This window comes from Chroicocephalus ridibundus, chromosome 1 (genome assembly GCF_963924245.1).
Source record: "Chroicocephalus ridibundus chromosome 1, bChrRid1.1, whole genome shotgun sequence".
NCBI classification, from domain to species: Eukaryota; Metazoa; Chordata; class Aves; order Charadriiformes; family Laridae; genus Chroicocephalus; species Chroicocephalus ridibundus.
In genome coordinates this window covers 137,420,513-137,441,608 of record NC_086284.1, presented here as the reverse complement: position 1 = coordinate 137,441,608, position 21,096 = coordinate 137,420,513, and the positions used below count along the sequence as shown (strand labels likewise).

The following is a 21,096-nucleotide window of genomic DNA, read 5'->3' as shown; positions in this document are numbered from 1 at the left end:
CACTGGGTGAGGGACTCGGCTAAGGCTTGGCAGCTGCTCTGCATAACCTACGAGAGGCCGCCAGCGCCGAGGGGTAACAAGTACGTTTGTCTCAAGACCACGACATTACAGTGAATTACTTTCCGGGAAACAGAAGATCAGCACGAGCCATTAAATTCACTTTTAAAAATACTTTATTTTTTTTTTTTTTTAAAACCATTAAGGCAAAACCGTATTTCAAATTAACTGTGTTTACATTCTATCTTAAAGGATGACTTTTTTTTTTTTCTTTTTAAAGCACATCGGTTCCTACCAGTCTCTATACAAACAGTATGAATTCAACCTCTTGTTTTTAAAGGAGACGGAAAAAAAAAATCAGAATGTAAAAAAAGAAGAAAAATGTTTAGTTCAAGTTTTTTCATCCTAGATCAGTAGGCTGGTAACATTTGAGAATGCATCATCATATTTAGCTATACGTAATTTATACATTCACAAGTGCAAGAGACACTGTCTTTCTTATAAACCCCTGTGAGAGCGGGGCTTCCATTCTTTCTTGGAAATGACATTTGCATTGTTCTGACAGAAAGAAACTTGGCTTGAATTAGTGGTATTTTACTAGGAAACAAGCATTCCATGAGAATTAGGTTTGACTATTCCCTGCAAGAAATCTCTGCTCTAAGTTCCGTATTTACTGTAGTAAAACGTACCCAAAAACTAAAAACACAGGTGACTGAAAACAACGATCTGTGTGTGGGTTTTTCCTCTTTAATATTGATATCTTGATTTAATTAAACACTTGTTAGCTCTAGTGGTTAGGGTTTGGCAACATTAGCAAAAATGTGCTTTTTTGTGTCATATCAGATAACAGACAATTTAAGATGTGATAAAGGGTTTTAACATCATGATGTAATTAAAACTGTTGTGTTACATTCCTAAAGAAAATCCAGAGCGATTGTTTGTAAAAGCTGTGAAATAGCAGGAGCAATATGAAACGCAGCCCGTCCGAAAAGCTGATAAAAGAGACTTTGTCAAACAGTTAAGAGGGGTGTTCCTGTTAAAATCCGTCATATTAAAACCTGGATTAGATTTGTTATTACTAAAGAAATAACTAAAGCCATAAATGTTCTTCCACTCCTGAAACCAGAGGAAAGTATTTTTGGCTACGGAGATGGAGCCGTGGCTTCACATCAAATCACAGAATGGTTCGGGTTGGAAGGGACCTTAAAGACCATCTAGTTCCACCCCCCTGCCATGGGCAGGGACACCTCCCACTAGACCAGGTTGCTCAAAGCCCCATCCAGCCTGGCCTTGAACACCTCCAGGGATGGGGCATCCACAGCTTCCCTGGCAACCTGTTCCAGTGCCTCACCACCCTCACAGTAAAGAATTTATTATATCCACCTATGCCACGGGATCCATTTCCCAGGGGAGAGGGATGAACGCTTTGCTCAGGAGCAGCTCCCTCCCGCTACCTGCCCAATTGCCACCAGCAGGACAACCCCAGGAGTCCGCTCAGTCACCCTCTGCTGAACTGGGCGCTGCTAGTGAGCGCCCCAGGTACCTGCCTCCACACGCACAGGGCACCGCCAACAGCCCCGTTACTAACAGGAGGGCAACAGGCGCTGTGTCTCTGCGTCTCCGTGAAGGCCTGGAGGATGCACCTGGAGGATCCAAATGTACCAGAGGTAACCAAGGGTGGATTGGAACAGCACTCTACGTGGTCACTTGCACACAAATCATCCACCAGAAGATTTGCTAGCCACCTGAGTGCCTGGTGCACGTCACAAACAGATTCCGAATGATTATACTGCACTCCTACGCAGTAGGAGCAGAATGCAGTACTTGCACGTTGCCAATATTTCGGTTGGTCAGGATTTTTCCCATACCACCATTATTTTATTCTTTCAAGTGTAAAGAATGCCATGAAACTTCTTGCATTGATCATAAGGCTGGTGTCTTCTCCCCAGTAGGGATTACTGTACCTGCGTATCCAACCTGAGAAAACATATCAAAATACTCAAACCCAACCTTAAGTACCTTATGCCCCATCTTGCAGTCCTTATTTAAGGCCCAGCCTGTAATCAGCTTAATCTCTTTTGTGCACGCAGCCTATCCCCTGGGCAGAGGCAACTCATCTGCAATTGAGGTCCTTGCAATAGGAATTCTGTTTTGAAACATCCTTGCAATGGAATCGGACAAGATCGACTAACGCAATAAAGGCGTTCAAGAAAAAAAACAAACAAACAACCCAAACCAACACCTGAAACAGCTTCAGAAGCCGAAAAATACTTTAAAAAAAATCTGTAAGCACATAACACAAAAGAGGAAATACCCTTGCCCTAGGTTGGGTTTAGTTAACAATGAATTTGTATCACATGTTTACAGTGTAAAGTGGCGTATCTGCTAGTACCTCTCACAGGGACCTTTCATTGCTGCCTATGAAATTGAGAAAAAAAGTAGCTGTAGGTTACCAGAGGTTTTACAAATATGACACAAAATCTTAGTAGACAGTACACCTGTATGGTGACACCGATCAAGTGAAAATTTCAATTTGCAGCAATTTGGGGAACTAAACTTTTATCACAAATAAAGTGGGGCAAGTATAAATCACTGCTGGAACATTTGTAATGTACCACACTTGTACTAGATGCTATGTTTTGACTGCAGCAAAATAAAAGGTACACTTTTAAAAAGGCAATTCACCTTAGTTCCTATATCAAGATTCGTTAGCAGGAATGCTGGAGGCACAGATTGTCACACCTGAATCAAAGGACGCAGAATCCCTATGAACAGATTCCGAATTCATCTCTACTTAAAATCATAAAGGGAACACTCCTACAGAAAAGGCAGTAATGGCATTTCAACATTTTGTTTTGCACTGCCAAATTATATATTTTAAAATAAGTCTTTAAAAACTGCAGATTAACCTCAGTGCAGGCAGCGGGAAATAATCCTGAATACACATTGTTATTCCTAGGAAGCCACAAGTCAGTTCCTCAGGAAATATCAGAGTACCACGAGAATGTATCTCTTTTTAGCTCTCTGTTCAGACTTTTAAGGAAAACCTAACTACCATGCTGTAAAGCAAAGAAGAACTTACTTAGTTCTATAAACCATCTTTCATGTTGGGAGAATTTGAGTTAAAACGTTAGAAATATTAACTTGATTTTGGGATTACAGCTCTTCCTCACCTAGACTTACTTTTATTAAAATGAAATAAAAGGAAGTCTATGTTCTCTGTGAAAATATATTTTAAAATTGTGTTACAATTGTCAATACCAAACACTGACAAGTTGCAGAATTTGTGATACTTCTTCACAAATGATACAATAATAAAGGCCAGACAGGAATAAATAGCAGTTTGTCTTTGACTTCAGGCCCATCATCCTTACCCCATAAAAGTAAATCTTTCCACACTGTACAAAAGGGTTCACAAGATAAAGTACGAAACAAATATTTAAATTAAATAATTTACATATTTTTCTTAAAGCACCTCTGTAATATAATTTAGTGAAAGCGTATACCTTGCAATTATATTCTTGTATTTTACAAATTGAAACATGAAGAAATGGTATTACATTAAATTAAAAAAAAAAAAATCCCACAATACATAACAATATCCATAATCTTAGATCAAACCCCCATATAATTTAAATCTCTAGTAAAAGAAGGATAATAAAGCTGATTACACCCAGATAAAAAAAATTATATGCAACTGATTATCAAGAAAGCACTTGAGAGAGGAGCGAGCACCAGATACCACACTACACCTTACATTTCAACATTTCCTAAAAGATTAAGGTTTTCAGGGAAGGACCGTCATTTGTAAGACCTTATGCTCGAGCAATATCCCAAGAGCTGCAAATGCATTTGTTAAATGCAGCTGCAGATTTTCAACTAAGTTAACGGGGATGCTTTTACGGAGAGACAGAGCTGAAATTGTTTCTCTTCAGACACAGTACAGGCAGCTACAGGGTAATCTTCTCCCACTGCTTTGTCTGAGATGGTGCAGGAGTCGTCCTGGCTTTCCATTATACATCGGGAGGAAATTCAAATTTAACAGTATGTGACCCAGCTCTCGTGATGAATAAATCTCCCCAAGTTTTAGCAGTTTGAATAAACAAACAAATGTTTAGATGCTTATTATAAGCTCTTTGATTTGCAAACTTGTGCTAGCTCTCTCATGAGAACAGACTTAGTGCAACTGCTGGTATTTCCTAAATCTGTGCGGGCCAGAAATAATGCAAAAATACGCTCTTTGGCAACACTTCGGCTTTCTAGCAGCTGGCTAGAACCAATGCACAAGGGCACATGGAAATGGCAGTTAAGTTAAAAAAAGATTTCTTTAAACGCAAAGAAAGATTCAATTTCTGTAAGTGAAAGACATTCCTATGTATTGTCTGTCAGTTTGTGTTTCGAATAAAAGTGGGACTCTGAAATTTAAAAAGGTTAAAAAGTAACTGATTTTTTTAAAATGGCAATTGTGTGCTGTTACACTAAAGACAGTACACCTTTAAAGAAAATATTTAAGAAGGAGATAAAAGTGAACATCAGTTTTCCCTAATGTTTGACACAAAACCTTCCTTTTTTTTTTTCCTCCATTCTTCTCCTTTATCAAAGTACCTAGGGCACCCCAATAAATAAATTAAAAAGCCCCAAACAACCCTCAAAAATAAGTAAGCTGCAGGTTTGTTGAAAATTTAAGTCATACCGGTGTTTCCTAGGAGTTTTCTCTATCCCTCTGTTGTCTCCTGTTTTAAGCTGTTTGTGGGTACCTGGTTGCCAACCAAAGTTATTCAGCACTATGATAGTAAAATAAGTTATGTTGACAAGAATCAGTTCAAAACTATACCTGACAAGCCAGTACATATTTAATGATTTTTTTAATCCTAAAATCTGACCACTTTATTTCCCTCCATGGAAGGGGTATTTTAAAACATTAGATGATCTGTGCAAGGTGGAGATGCTGAAGGCTCCTCAGTAATATTTCTCAAACTAGTTCAGATTGCAAACTTAAAAAAGACCAAACCCCTAACACAAACTGAGTCATTTTGAAATCTAATTGGCAAAAGCCTGCTGTAGTCATCTACTGAAGTAGCTGAAGTACTTCGCTAAAAGCATACTGTAGAAATTAAAAACGTCTTTTGCCCATTAGCACTGCGGAAGTGAGTTCTCTGCCCTGTGTCGTTCTTTGACGAGGCTGTGGGCACGTGCACGGTGCAGCAGTGGAACCGATCCAGAATTTTAGGCTATGTTAACATCTTGTTCCTATTTCTGTAATTCAGAGATGCGTTCTTTCCATTTATTTTTTTTTTCCTCATTAAAGGTCTGCAATTTAATTTAAAACAGAAATCAAAACCTTCATGTCTAAGGAACTAGTAAAAAAAAAAATGCGGGTTTTCAAATAACGAAACAAAACGGATCGGGAACAGGAAAAATGCAAATTCCACACTTTCCTAAAGTTGATAATAGGAATCTGTTAAAAGCAGCTGCTAATATAGCTAAACATTATGCCTTCCACTGATTAATGCTGTTTTCATTTCTTTACAGTTTTGCTGAGAATTTAAGTATTTATCATTAGATTTTCCATGGTCTTTTTTTAAAGTTTCAGTAAAGTGTTTTAACCACTTTTGAGAACAAGAACAGGAAAAATACTTTTTTGTCCACACTGACTGTGTCTGATTGTCCTGAGAAACTTCAGTACATCCAAACTATGGAACACAACTCTGAAATTTGCCCTTTGCATAAATCTGAGATTTGGGGGGGGGGGGAACCAAACGAGAAAACAACTTTTAGAAGATCAAACAGTTGGCCCATCACAGAATGGCTGATATTTTGACAAATTTTTTGGAGTGAGCCTATCAATTATTTCAACGCTAAATGTCTTATGCAGTTCCTTCGTGAAACATGGCTGACTTGAAGAAGAAAGCAGTGTCCTTGCTAAAAATCCTCATGTTGTGTCTGGGGGCATACTAGGTAGTGCTGTAAGACACGAAAGACAACCTATTTCTCATCTGCTGTTTCCTGGTGAGGCCAATAATCTCTTAATGAAGTGTTAGAAGTGGCTGCAATGCGTGGCCTATTCTTCTTGTTGCCGACTGGTGACAGGGAAGGGGAGCGAGCTTTGTGCACATGCATTTATTGTTTCTATCCTGCCTCAGCTGGTCACCAAATTTGAGGCCCGTGCTTCAATATCTTACACTAAATATATCCGACACTAAAACCTCTGCTAATGACCCTTGCCTGGATAAATACCAAATTGCTTTTAAACCTGTAATTTCTCCGCTGTCTAGCCACGCCAGCGGGCCAGTAAAGAAACAAACGTTGTGACTAAAATAAGAATCACAGTGTCATGTTCTCACTTTATCGATCTTACTGAATTCTTCCAGTGAAGGTTTAAGATTCTGAAGTCTTCAAACGTGCTGCAACCAAACAAGTACAAAGTGTCCTCCTGTGCCACTGGAAGCTTAACTATTGTGAAAATGCTAAGATTGGCTCCTGAGATCTGTGCGTTATGAAACAAATAGTAAAATAAGGAAATAATAACGTGAATTTACCATATTAAAAAAAAAAAAAACCAATTGAAAAGAAAGAAACAGCACAAAGTTTTGCATGCAACTAGCACTTCTGTGTAGTACTCTGATAAAAGATCCTGTAAAATGGCAAAGTCAACCAGTTTTGTTATGGCTTATTTTGCATCAGTAGTAAGTACTACTGTAAAATCAGAGCTTGCTCTCAGGAACACAATAAACTTTTAACTGTGCTCTCTTTCATAATATTACACAACGGACACCTACAAATGCTGTTCTTGGTAATACTGTCACCTTATCCACTATGGCTGTGTGGACAACGACAAAATTTGATGAAATAATCTAGCTAATATTTCTGTGGAGAAGGCCTAAAAAGGAATAGAAAGAAATATATCCCAATGGGTAACTGGAAAAAATGAAACAGTGTATTCGTCAGAAAAGTAAACAGGTCCAAACAACTCTATACCGCCAAGATACTTGTCAAGGAAGAAGGTGCCTTTCCTATACAATCATTTCTTCAGAATAAGCTCTCACTGCGCTAGAATGCTGTGCAGTTGAAATTCTTTTTTCTGGGCTAGGATCAGATTTTTCAGTCTCTCCAAAGCTCTTGCTAATTCAAAATAGTACTTTTAAGGCAAAACTGCATCTTGAGCTATTACAACTTCTCCAAAAAACACATGGTATGATACATTTTTTCCTCATTGTCGTATTTCCTCAAAGCACTTTTGAAAAAAGGGTTCCATCGTTATAGCACATTTACTCTTCAAGAAACACCTGAATGGAGCATCTCTGCTGTATTTTAGATAACTCTTCAGATTTTATTTCATTTCATAAAAGAACCATCTTTTAAACACGCTAATCCTCAGGTACACCAATGTAATACTCTACGAAGCTGTACTGCAATTCATGGAATTAAAGCAGCAGCGGATCAAAGGTCTTTCAAATTTTTTAGAAGTGTATGTACAGTAATATCCAACCATTTGATACACCTAAACTGACTGCTTTAAGAAAAAGTGTTAGTTGGTTCTCAGAAATTACCGTTAGCCAAAAGTGCATAATCTTTATGATCGTGCATATACCTGGAGAGAATCTGCTGAATCTGTTATATTAATTCTAAACTGACTATGCCAAGAGGAAATACAATTTTGTTCATTTCTGTTACTTAACATTCTGATTTATTACACAAATATGTACTCCTTACCAATCTGCAAATTCCCCAATAAAAGAACCATTGTAAGACACTTCATGAGCACTACGATCAGCATTTTTCTGCAGAACTCTTTCAAAAGACGACAAAAGATCCCAAACCAAAAGAAGTGTAACACTCCAGTTACCCAGTTTTTAGATTTTTCATGCTCCTGGCTGAGTGAACAGCAGATAACTGTGCAAGTAGTTTTGCTCCCATCTGTTATTAGTATTGCTCTTGTCTTTAAATATTGTGGAAAAAAATACTAAAAATCCTTAATACATATCCCTGTAGATTTCCTGTAGTAAAGGGTGTAAATGTGCATCAGATTCAGTCTTCTTAATTATCTGAACCAGTTGGGCGTGCTCTGTGACAAGTTGTCGGAGGTCAGCCATTTTTTGGAGAAGTTTCGGGAAGAGGAAGATATCATCAGGATGGTTGGTTTGCAAGTGAAGTTTCAGTACATGCACAATGCTCTCCTGCATTTTTTCAATGTATCCTACGTTTACAAGACCAGGACGATCTGTTCTCAAAACAAACAAAAGAATAAACATCATAATTTTATAATTATTCTTTGAAGTAGGCTACTATAGATCCTGTGTTGTAGGCTCCAGTGTATATTTATGTTCTACGTTGAGGCTCAAAATGAATCTTTAAAAAAAAAAAAAGAAAAGAAGAAGAAAAAAATAGTAGCCTTCCTTATCCCTCTAGCCAAAGTTTTGTCAATGCCCGCTGTTATTTGAGGAGACATTTCATACTACTACTTTGTAGCATGCAACCCATGCTACAAAAGTAAAAAACCCCCACCCCCAAAACTAGCATAAGCATCCAGCCTAGGAATCCAGTGCTATATTCTGTATGTCCTGATAACAGAATCCAAACAGTAAGGATTGGGAAAAAAGCATGTGGCTATTTCTAGAGAGCTCCTGAAGTTTGGTAGCAATACAGCAAGACATAAACAACAGGGTTTCACTCTAGGTTCCCATATGTATATTGCCATAGCACAAGTTATCGACAGGATGTAGAGAAACACCTATTAGGGACGTTTTACTCTTTCTAGTATATGATCTCATTTTCAACTACTTACAGTCCTGTAATACCTTCACTTTCCAAATCCAACTTTCTCTGTAAGAAGTCTGGGACAACAGACTAAACATGCTTCTTGAAACTTTAAGCTAGTTCCAAGGAGAAGAATAGAGGGGGAAGAAAACCCCAACCCAACCCCAAAACATTTTGCCTGCAAAGAACTCTTGTGACATTTGAAAATGTCAAAAAACCAATGTATTGTGCAAAAGTAATTCAAGATTTGATGGGAACTTGCTGTCTAAACTAGCACCTGAAGCTTTTGAAAGGCTACAGATTGTGTCTCTCTTCCTATGTTCCATCCTCAGGAGTAACAAGAAGTGAAACATCCTCAGAGTTTGGCAGAAAGCAAAAAAAAGAAGGAGGGAGCAGTTGTTGGAACTTTCTTGATCTTTTATTTCCCTTTCTCAAAATGCTTATGGATAGTTTTGAATTTAACCTTAAATATGAACGTCCTTACTTTCTGGAGGATTATAAATTATTACTACATTTGTGTTCCTTCACTTACAAAGAGTTCAAACAAAGGCATTTTAAAAAAACCCACGCAATTCCAAACCCCATATTCTTAGACACCATGAAATAATTTTAAAAAAAGACCATCAGCTAATTTTTTTTTTTAATTAGCTAAGTAAGCTGTTTGTTTAAAACAGCCTGTGATATTGAAATCAGAACACAGGAAGTGCATCAGAGTTTTGCACTTGTGCAGAACTCATTACATGATGCAATCAGCAAGTGTCAACGACGAGCAAAGCTATAATCTGCACCTGCCTCCAGTCTCATCACACAGATACAAATACTGCCTCCAACCCAGCCTTACACATAAAAAGAAATAATCCTCCAAACCCCAAACAAAACAACCACCGACACTCTTCTTTTAAAAACAGAGAGTAACCAGAACCCTCTCTAAGCGAGAGTAAACAGTAATTCCAAGCAGGTCCACAATTCTGCAAAGGAAAACACAGGATCAAGGCGGTTAACAGATACACAGTATCTTCCATGAAACATACTAAAAGGGAATATGACATTGTTGGTGGTAGAATTGAATCTTCAAGAAGTATATAAGCTTTTTTCATTAAAATTATTTATTCACATGAAGAAAATTTTAAAATTTATTACTTTAAAGAACAAATATATAATGCTTACCTCCACAGCAAATGATGGCAGCAACAAAAAGGGATATATCACTGTCATCCAATTCTAGTGCATTAAATTTCATTGCAAAATCAAATTTTGGCTCCATTATATCACAGAATGGCTTTCTCAGGCTTTTCAGGAACTCCCGGGTTATAAAACCATTTCCATAGGCTACCAGCATCCCATCCTTGTTCATCACAGATGCTAACATGGCAAATATGGCTTCATGAACTCCATATTTTAACAGCGTCACTTGATCATTCAAGTCAAGACTGGAGAAGCCAGGGATAGATTTGGCAAATTCAGTAAGTTCTGTGACAGTCTCTACAGACGTACACTGGCAGCAGTGGAAGATTCGAACTTCCGCTTCCTTGTTCTGAATTCCATTGGCTACCAATTTTGCCACGAGGGTCTTCTCTGCCATACACAAGGTATCCATATCATGTATAACAAATGGCTACAGAGAAAAAATACTAATTCAGTTACAAAATAATGGATATTAATCATTGGTTTCCTAAACAACAGGAATTTTGATAAACTTTAACTTTCACGCTAATCAGTCTTCAACTATCAATACACCTTGAGTTCTCTCATATGTCTGCATGAAGAGAAACCACGTATTACAGAACTACAAACAGCAATTTCTAAGAACAAGCCTGCTTTACAAACAACAGTAGTAAAATCTAAATATGTATGACATATCTTTAATCCAGTTTTATGTAGTAGTTATAGCGAAGATCCAGAAGCACTGTGCTCAGTATGCATATATCCATCTCCAAGCAAGTCCCAGAAGGTTCACAAAAGACTTGTATTACCTTCTCCAGAAGTCCGGGTTATTCTGCCTACACTCCTATCGATTCCTAAACTAACTACACTTGATGCACATCATGAAGCTTTCCTGAAGTATCCTAGGGGGAATACAGACAGTCATTTAAATATAGGACAGCAGATTTGCACAAGAATGTGAACCCTGTACTACTCTTGTGTTTTACTATCAGATTTTCACAGACTGTGTCCCAGCTGATCTACCTGAGAAATTCAGCTGATCTTTCTAGCTAGTTAATGTTAAGTCATCTCTAAACCCAGAATCCCACTAGAACCTCAGACAACATAAAATTCAGTCTTGATCATGGTCTTTTCCATAACCCGCTTAATTTAAAAAGGTACATGCATTACAGCGTGACAAGACAGTGTCTTAAAACATCATATAAAAAAAGCACTCAGACTTTCTTAAGAACAGTCAGAACTTAAAAATAATTTGATACATATCTGAAGAGCAGTAATCAAAACAGAGGAAAATTCACTAAAGGAAAACAACAAAGCCCAATGCTTCCCAGCCTATCAAAGTCATAGCAATTGACCCTGCTGTATAAATCTAGTTCCATAAATGCTAAGCAAAGCAGCTTGCCTGTGCTGTTTTGCTCATCTCAGATTATATATGATGAGGAACACTTGGTGTTAGAAACTCATACAGTTCTCTCATTTCACTTAGAAAACTGTCGGACATGCTCGTTTCCCCACAGTTTTCCACTTTTTAAATGTTTACGGGAACTACACATCCCATCTCACTTCAGTACGTAGAGTTATACCGAACAGAACTTCCTACGTGCACGTGGATATGAGCGGAAAATGGCAAAGCAATAGACCCACCACATTTCTAAACCCCTTAAAAGAAGTAGGCTGTCTTGTAATCTTTCTGGAATTTATCGTCATTTCACTATGCAGAAAACAAGCATGGCCAAGGACCATTTAAATTTAAAAATGATACCTTGTCACCACGAAAAATGCTAGTTCATGTAGAAATGAGTTAGAGTGGTGCCAAGAATTAGGATTCACTGAAATCAGCTGTTAATGCATTGTTCATGAACAGGTGGATTACCAACAACATTACCTCATTTTTTTTCTGTTAAAAAGTCAAAAGAAAATGAAAATGTCCGTTTTCCCAAGAGATGAGGAAATAGATTAAAAACCCTCTTTTCTTTCCTGCATTTTGAAGAATGAGGAAGCAGCCTGTTTATCATACACTAGGTCTAATTCCTCCTGAATTTTTACTTGTAAATTCACTGAGAGATGTGCAAGCCACTACTGCTCTGTCAATTGGATGGCTGTAATCTGAGAGCCTTGATCACATAAATGTGAACACAAAAATTAGGATGCAGTGATCTAGAATCCTCACATGTCCAATATATATTTTAACTTATGATTTTGACATGCGGTAACAAGCTTGAAAGGACTTTATGCAGATACCTACTTGGTAAGGTGTTAAAACATGGTATTTACTGTAGGCTTATGTCAGCTTGTACCCCTAAAAATGCTTAAGCCTGTGCTTAATTTGAAGCATCTCTTTAATCCAGTGAAAGAGACTGGGATTATTCATATGCTTCTCTTTTAATGTAGAAGCCTGTATGCTTGGCTAGACTAGACTATAATAGCCCAAATTCCAAAATTCAGAAGACAGCTTGCTTTACAATTTTTATAACACTTATCCCCATCGTTATATGGTTTTTATTATGGCATATATAAAACCTCTTCCCTGCAAATTTTTACTGATATTAAGTATCTTATTTTACCAACAGTTTTATCTTCTACATATAATTAACATAAGTCACAACAGAATTTAAAAAAATATGCATAAAGTGAAATAAGTCAGTCCTTATAATGGTTATACTATCTCATGTACTACAAAGCAAAAAGCAGCTGACAGCATTAGACAGCCCAGCTTTTCATTGTCTAATGATGTTTTTCTTACCATACTCAATCATTTTTAGGAAAATTGTTCCCAATTCTCAAAACAGTATGGCTCAGAGTTAAATCTCAAAGATGTTGTGCAACTAGGAAATATTACACAATACATATTAACTAGTATGACCTAAGTACCGTAAGTAAAAATTCTTAGAGAACATTCACTATTTGGTGTAAGACCTTCACTAAGTTATCCTGAAAGAAAAGTGACCTCTACAGCATATGTGTCCTCACAACCTTGCTTGCTTCTCCCTTTCAAAGTAGCCATACAGTAAAGACCACAAAGGTTGGGTGAGGAAATGGCCAGAACTGTAAACAAAGAATTACAAACTCAATTGTTCTTTCCCCTCTGCCATGAATATTGTTGTGATTAAAACAAAAGTCATACAGAGCTCCTGTACACCATAGAAAAGAACAGTATTTATCCTGGAGCTTGTGGCAAAAAACCCCATTGTAACTTTTTTTTTTTCACTTTCATAATAGGAAATTAATTTTGAACCATTTTCCCCACTCCTACCAAGAAGTATTTACATTCAGATATCACTTTTTTTTTCTTAAGAACTAATTTTCTTTCCCTTGTGTGTACTATAATATAAGGTTATAAGCTTCCATTTACAAGTTAATCACATGATTTTCCTAAAGCTTCCTATTATTCTGATAGTGACTAGAAGAAACCATATTTACTACAGGTATTCTTTTTGCATATTTCATGCCTATATTAGCATGATATTTATTTTCTAACAGATTTGCTTAAGAGTTTAACAAATTATTATAATCACCTTATGTACGTGTCAGATTTACTTTAAAGTTATAGCAAAAGTACTTACTGGATTGTTATTAGTTTTCCCTGCAAGGATGATTCTGGCTTTAACCTTGTTCATATTGAAGTTTTTCAGGTAAGCATCATGAATTCTTTTGGCAAGTGATTTAAGATCTGCCATTTCTGAATCTTCGACATAATTTTCACCTGTTAGAATTTCTGCTTTCAACTTGGCTTTCTCAGACCTTGGCATTCGTCCAAAACGTATTGCTGATGGGAAGATATAATTGTAAAACAAATGTAAGTTAAATAAAAACCTATGCCTTTTACTGTTGCCAATTAGATAAGTAAGACTTTCTGACTAGAAAAACTGAGGTAGAGGTAGTATCTTTATTATGATAAATTCAAGAGTGAAAAAATCTCATCCTTTCCAACATAATCAGTGACTAATTATAAGCCAATATGCTAAACTGAAGGTAATCAGATGTTTCAGAACACAAACTGGTATCTGCAGTGAGCTAGAATGCATGCCTTTTTCCTTCTACGTTACCTAAGTAGCTGTATTCTGTTCTCGTCTTATTATGTTCTACAACTCCCAACATGAAACTCAAAGTCCACCTTGGGAATTCTAAAAAAAATGAGTAAACTCATGTCAGGAGCTTGGCAGAGAACACACATGCTGGCTGGAGAGCTGCCTGGGGAGTTACTCTGCAGGAAACACTGCAACAGAGTTGGGCCCAAATCCCATTGCTGATTCTGAACCTGCTGGGGCATTTAGTTCTCTAAGCACTGAATGTTCAGTTCAACATATCTGTACTGTCTAGGGAGAACAAAACAGCACAGAGACCTGGATTTATGCTCAAAGTCAACAAAACCTCCTCCTAGACCCAGCATTTTATGTGTCTTTTTTTCAATAAATTAGACCTTCGAGACTGGAGAGGATGAGAACAGAGTTTGAGTATCCAGTCTAGTCATTAGGATATTCTTTGGAGAGGCAGGAGACACGAGTTTGAAACACCACTAGGTATGGAGGTCTCCCAGTTCTTGGGCAAGTTGTCCTGCCATTTAGCAATAAAATAGGCATGTCCACATGCTTCTTAGCTTCAGTTTAAAACGAAACCAGTCCCATTTTAAAAGGGCCTTTACGCTCTGATGCTGTGCAAGCTTTTAAGGTTGCTAATACAGCTGGTTACTCTTACCGCATTTCGGCGATGTCCTCTCACCTCCAGTGAGAGGACAGAATCTCACTGCTTAGACTGAGCAATTCAGAGCATGTGCAGAATTAGCCCTTCAACACACGGAAGGAATTTTCTTATGACATAAGGAGGTGTCTCATGACATAAGGAGGTCACTCTAGACATGACATGAAATACACTTTTGGACTTCAGCGGAAGTCCAAGATGGAACGCCTGTTCAGAATCTGGCCATGGGTCTATTGCAAAAGTGGAAGAATATTTGCTCTAAACCAAAACTTACAGTTTTAAGGTCATGGCTGTAAATCTAGTTCCAGCTCTTTTCCTGAGAAGTTATTGCCTGCAAGTTAGCAGCCATCTCCTTCCCCCACTGCCTCCCATGTGTTTGCTGCAGTAAAACTGCTACTCCCTTCAGCTTGAGCACAGGTGACCACAGTGTTTTAGTAAGAAGAAACAGCTTCAACTGAATGTTAATTCCTGCCAACCAGCATAGCTTCCTGCTCAACTCCCGCTCCTGAGATGTTACTTTGTTGGCTGGCACACTCTTCCTAAGTCTGCTGCTTCATGAAGTTTATCACCATTCTTGCAGAGACTATCAACTGTCTCGCAATGGACCTTAATCTCAGCCAAGGCTCACCACAAGGGAGCCAGACTTCCCCAGAACCAGAAAGTCAACCCTTCAAACATCTCTTGCTAGAACTCTAGACTACAATGCCATAGGCAGCTTCCCCAACCACGTCCCCACCCAAGCTATCTTGTCTGCATAGTTTCCTTAGGAAATTCTTCTCCTAACCCACAGCTTTTCACCTAGCCCAGCATTTTCACCTACTTTTCACCGACTCCCAAATTGCACCTGCTCCTGAGTTCAGCCTTGACACCATCAGACCTACACAGGGAAAGCAAACTGCTGTCATCTGGCCAACCAAAATGTGCTTTCTCATGGCTTGGCTTCTCCCTCTTTACCAAAGTTTCTTAGCAAGCTACATACTATGCATAAAACTGCCCTGTGGGTTGAAATTGGCCTGTAAGCCACAGGTGTACCAGCCTTATCTTAAATCATTAATATAAACAATAACATAATTTTTAAAGTGGATATCTAAACGCTCTGAATTTTTACCATTCCGTTTAACAAGCAACCTACTAGATTCCTGTTCCACAGTCAGCACAGATGTTTGCCCTCCCCCCACACTCCCTGAACCATCTGCACAAGAGCTGTTGCACTGTAACCTGAAAAATAATGAAGTCTGGTTTCCTACAGATTTCTGTCCTACGTCACTTTCCCCACAATAAGCTAGTTGTTCTCCTCCTACTCCTTTACAATGCCCTTCATCAGAATTCTTCCAGTATTGAAACTTGTTTCAATGGGACTAATGGTGCCAAAGTTCTGGGTGAAGAAAGCAACTAAATGAACATTCATATGGGCAAACAGACATCCAGCACAGTTGTGTAAAGCTCATAAAAGTACATTTGGCAGCTGTGTATCAATTACATTAACTACTCGTCAGATAAACTGGTGTCCCCCCGCCACAATCTATACTGTAAGAATCTGAGGTTTAACTCCTATGTGCAAGTTAAAAAGCTATCCAAATGCCTGCTTCTAGAAGCAGACCCTGGGCAGGAACAAGCAAATTATTAAGGGCACTCTTACCTACCATTATGTGACATTCCAACCGAAAGGCACTTTTGGAAACGACAGTATTGGCACTTATTACGATTTTTTTTCTGAATTTTGCAGTTGCGATCGCATTTATCATAGATGAGTTTTAATCGAATTGTTCTTCTAAAAAAACCCTATAAAAAGGTTGAGAAAACAGTATGTAACGTTAAAGAATGTTGATTACTAAACTTCAATCATATAGGGGTTTTTTTTCTTTTGTTGTTTATTGATGTCACTACCAAAACACTATGCAAAGTATAACCTGTCCAAAGGTAAGAATCTCCTGCACTACCCAGTGAAGTCGTGTGCATGAAAGCACATACAGAATAGGAAACATGAAAGGAGGGAGTAGCTCTCAGTCCTCTTTCTTGGGAGAAGACCAAGAGTCCAGAGTACCTGAGTAGATTTGCTCTTAAGGATTAAGTAAAACAGTCACACACTGCTTTTGTACGCGTTCTCTCAGCGTCCTTCCTCAGAAACAATCTTCATCTTTCATATGCGAAAGTCACACAAACACACAGATTTAACACATCTTTTCTTCATGCAGCAGATGTGAGGGGTATGAAAACACAGCACAGTGTATAGAAAAAGCCAAAGACACAAAAATTAGCATTACAGAAAAGCCTGTAACAACCGATCTTACCGTGATGTCTTGATACTGCAATGTAATGCTGTATCATACTACGAAATCATAGGGTTAGCAACATTTTTTAGAGACATTGCAACATTTTCCTTCATGCGACATAATAACATGTCATTTAGACTGTGGGACACATTGGACTATGAACTGGCTCCCCATCTCTAATAGACATTCTAGCATTACTCTGTAAGATTTATATTTGAGTTATCATCTTCTGACATTGAGTATGAGAGAAAAATGTACACATACACAATTATTTCTCTCACATTATCATTTAGGAAAAAAAAAATTAAAAAAAAAAGGAAAACTAAAACATTAGGAGGAAAAAGGAAAGAATCTTCTAATTCCTGGGCCATAGCATCCCAAAAATTATACATGAATGATAACATTAATTTGCCCCAGAGACGTGCACTGGCCCCAAAACTACAAGAGGTGCAATACTAAGTGATTCAGGCAGAATGTAGTGGAGATGAGAAATTCAGGATTTGTTACTGGTACAATGGAAACGTAGCAAACTCACGTGCTTCTCACAGCCATACTCCCAACACAAATAAAACACTAGTGGAGCAAGTAGGCTTTGACTTTTAGTCACAGTTTAGTGTTTTAAGTTGTTTTAGTGTTTAACTAACTATATCCAGAAAAGCAGCATTAAAATTATCATTGCGAATTGCCCCTGCTTGATGAAGGTCTGGTATTGAGTTATGGTATCCAGTTATGGTACCTGAACAAGTTATTTCAGAAAAAAGATCACAGATCGGTTTATTATTTAAATAAATGTTTAATTAATATAATTCTAGCCATTACAATTATGTAACAAATGTTTATCTTCATATAACCCTGTAAATAAAGCAACATGATTTAGGTTCTTAAAAAGAAAGTTACGACTGTACCTTACAACCTTCACAAGCATGTACTCCGTAATGGTAGCCTGAGGCTTTATCCCCACAAATTCTACATTCAATGTTTAATGCTCCACTGGGTGATTCATCTATGCTACCTGGAGCTGTGGCAAAATTAATGGATGAAGGACTGGATGCTGGTGAAAGGGTGTCTAAAAGAAAAAGGAACACTTCATAAATACTATACTATCAAGGTTGATACCATTTCTATACTAAATCCACATTAAAATGAGCTTATTCTACAAAATAATCATGAGTTAATAGTCATTAAGTGAACTAATAATTTGGACATAAATGTTTGAAAAATAATATTTATATTAACAATGCAAACACACACAACGTACAGGGTGTACCCTGCTAATTATGATGAGACATACAATGTCAACAAACAAAAAGCCTTACCAAAGTAACCCTGATAACAAGAACTAGAAGGGTGATAATGATTCTTGAGCATTCAATAAATATGCACCACACAAAACAGGAAAAAAACAAGCTCTTTTGGATTTTCCCGTATTCCATTTTTGACTTTGATTTTTTCAAATGTTTCTCAATTTGATACAAACGTGATTTTTTTCTTTTTTTATCCCATAACTTAATACAAGTAACTAAAAAGTACTGAATTAATATTTCTTTTAAATTCAGGAAATTTTCTTAACCTTAAAAATGCCTATATACTGTCTTCGCAAAAAACATAAATTTGAAATTGAAAAATTCAACATGTATCTATTGCTCAAGACAAATGGTACAAAATATAAAACAGGAAAACCAAAAAAAACCCCAAACCCAAAAACACACAATGAAATAGAAACCCCCATGACTTTAAGTGTGTATCACAATATCCATTCAACCTGTCACTTGCTCTTTCCAGAAAGATTACTAATAGTTCATCTTGCTGTTACATCTTCCACCTCTTGTGCCACAACAACATTGAGCATCAGATCTATTGCTATGGTATGACAAGAGACACATTTCTAGCTCACCCTTAAGATACACTTAAAGTCCCCTTGACTTTTGAAGAGCTACTCATAGTTTTAAATGCTGGTCTAAACTGAGGCCTAAAAAGCAGTTAGACAACTTCTCTTTCTAAACAATTTTCTCAAAGTGAAAGCATGATCCCGTACATCAGTAGAAAGGCTGAACAGATATTAAAAGGAAGGTAACACAAATGTCTGCTTCTAAGCTAATCCAGCAATTTCTCAGATAGTTTACCTTTTGATTATAATGGGAAAAGCATTTCTGAATCGTTGTACAATGAAATAAACTCTATACATTTTACTACTAGATGAACATGTTACAGAACTAACACATTCCAACCTTAATCGTTTCAATTAATATTTCCACCTTATTTGAGGAAAATATTTTCTGAGGCCAGAATTTCTTTTATCTTTCATCTCGCAACTTGCACCACAAGACTTTAGCAAATTAATGGGTGTGTCATTTTAACAGAAAGATTAAGAAACACTCATGAATGTAGGTCAGCAAGTATTATGTTGGAAAAAACCTTGGCGTAGAACTCAGAGTCTGCATTGCCAGCACTGCCAAGCCCACAGGCATCAGAGTCACCAAGAACAGCCTAAAGCCCAGGTTTTTTTTTTTAATAGTACGACTCCCATTTCTTTTTACTTGCCTTATGGAATTTGAGACTTAAACATTTACATTTTCTATCCTCTCTACCAGTAAAACCAGAACATTTTGCAATGAGCACTGAATAATCAAATTAGAAGGTGAGAGTAGAAGCTGATCTACATTATTGGAGGACTTGTACGCATATACGCACAAATAATTAAAAAACCCTCATGTCTCAGAAGGATTACGTTATAAACCCATCACATAATAACTCTTCCTGTACAAGGCGAGATCTGCAACCGAAAGTGACCCAAATCATATTTCTACAAACATTCCTCTGAGCAATAGTGACAAGAGGCAGGTCTCCCTTTTCCATTCGAAATTCACATTATTCCTTTCAACCAGTTTAGCACAGAGGCACACCTCAGTAGTATTAGTGCAGTTTTTGTAAGATAAAATCGTGATCACAGCCTGGGAATCAATTTAAAGTAAGAAACCCCCAAGCCACAACATAATGTAAAACAACCAGAAAGTTAATCACAAACTGCTTAAAATGGCTCTACTGCTAAAAGATTTGTAAAACCACAGTTTCAAAAGGAATACCTTACCGACATTATTGCAGTGTCCCATACCACTTCAATTTTTTACATTTTGATCTCTCAAACAAAGCCTCTCACAAAGCTCTTTTGACTAAAGACTATGTAATGTATTAGCACCCGGAGACCGTTACTTTAACCAGGGTAGAGTCATTAGCTGAACAAAGCTACCCTTGAGAAGGGGGAGAAACCAGCATGTTCAAAACATCAGTATGCTAAAAGATACTGGAATTCTAGGTGAGCTTTTAAGGGTTAGATTCTGGCAAACGTTTCACAATACTTTTCAAATTTATGTGATCTCAAGAAACTTTAAAAGATGGGGAAATCCTTTAGTGCAATATTGGGACTTCCTAAATGACTACAATACATAGTAACTTCTTTGCTAGTAATAGTGATTTTAAAAAGTTATTTTGAAAAATGCGCTGACACTAGTGATAATTTCAAACAGCGACTTTATGGTACAGTAATTTTTCAGTGACATTTGTCTAATAAGTTAACTACAGCATTGAATATTTTAAGACTATGCTATAATCAGCTTATATATTTCTAGTGTCAGTCATAAATAAAAATCATTGCATTAAGAATTTTTTAATTTCTATCACTATGTATTTATAAAAGAAAGTTTTATGGTAAATCAAAACTCTCTTACCTGTAATAACTGATCCATCAGATCCTGGACCATTTCCAAGTGACTGGAACTCTGTTAAACTTAAAGCTCCAGAGCTGTCATCACCTAGAGATTGAGAGAGGTCTTGAATGTTCTCCATACCTTGTAGGAACTCTCCAGATAAAGGGCTGCCTATATCATCCTCCTCCAAGGGAGTAAGGGGATAGAGCTGGTTTTCAGTGTCCACCATTTTGATCAAATAGAGCAGTCACTCAAACTTCTTTACGCTAGTGAAAGAACAGTTAAAAAAAGATTAAAATCCTGTATTTAAAATACCAGAATTTTTTTTTAATATTTGAATCAGTTGCAGCACACTGAATACACGAATTCGAATCCAAAACTGAAATATTGTACAACATTCTGTTGCTCCATAAGCTTTATACAACATGAATCATCAACAGGACAGAGAAAAAAAAAAAACGAACCCAAAATACTTCAATATGTATTAAAGTTACGACAAGATC

General features: G+C 37.2%; 1 protein-coding gene across 9 annotated transcripts in view; it reads right to left on the bottom strand.

Moving 5' to 3' along the window:
- Positions 1–155: 155 nt before the first annotated feature.
- Positions 156–21,096, bottom strand: part of PPARA (peroxisome proliferator activated receptor alpha) — a 44,233-nt gene continuing 23,292 nt past the window's right edge. For 8 of the 9 annotated variants that reach the window (XM_063355204.1, XM_063355238.1, XM_063355222.1 and 5 more), the window contains 6 exons: positions 20,615–20,859; positions 17,795–17,955; positions 16,260–16,398; positions 13,482–13,684; positions 9,922–10,369; positions 156–8,218 (listed from right to left, as the gene is read on the bottom strand). In XM_063355204.1, coding sequence (XP_063211274.1) covers positions 7,971–8,218; positions 9,922–10,369; positions 13,482–13,684; positions 16,260–16,398; positions 17,795–17,955; positions 20,615–20,822 — 1,407 coding nt within the window. In that variant the 5' untranslated portion in view covers positions 20,823–20,859 and the 3' untranslated portion in view covers positions 156–7,970. The remainder of the gene's footprint in view (positions 8,219–9,921; positions 10,370–13,481; positions 13,685–16,259; positions 16,399–17,794; positions 17,956–20,614; positions 20,860–21,096) is intronic. The other variant, XM_063355249.1, reaches the window with a different exon arrangement.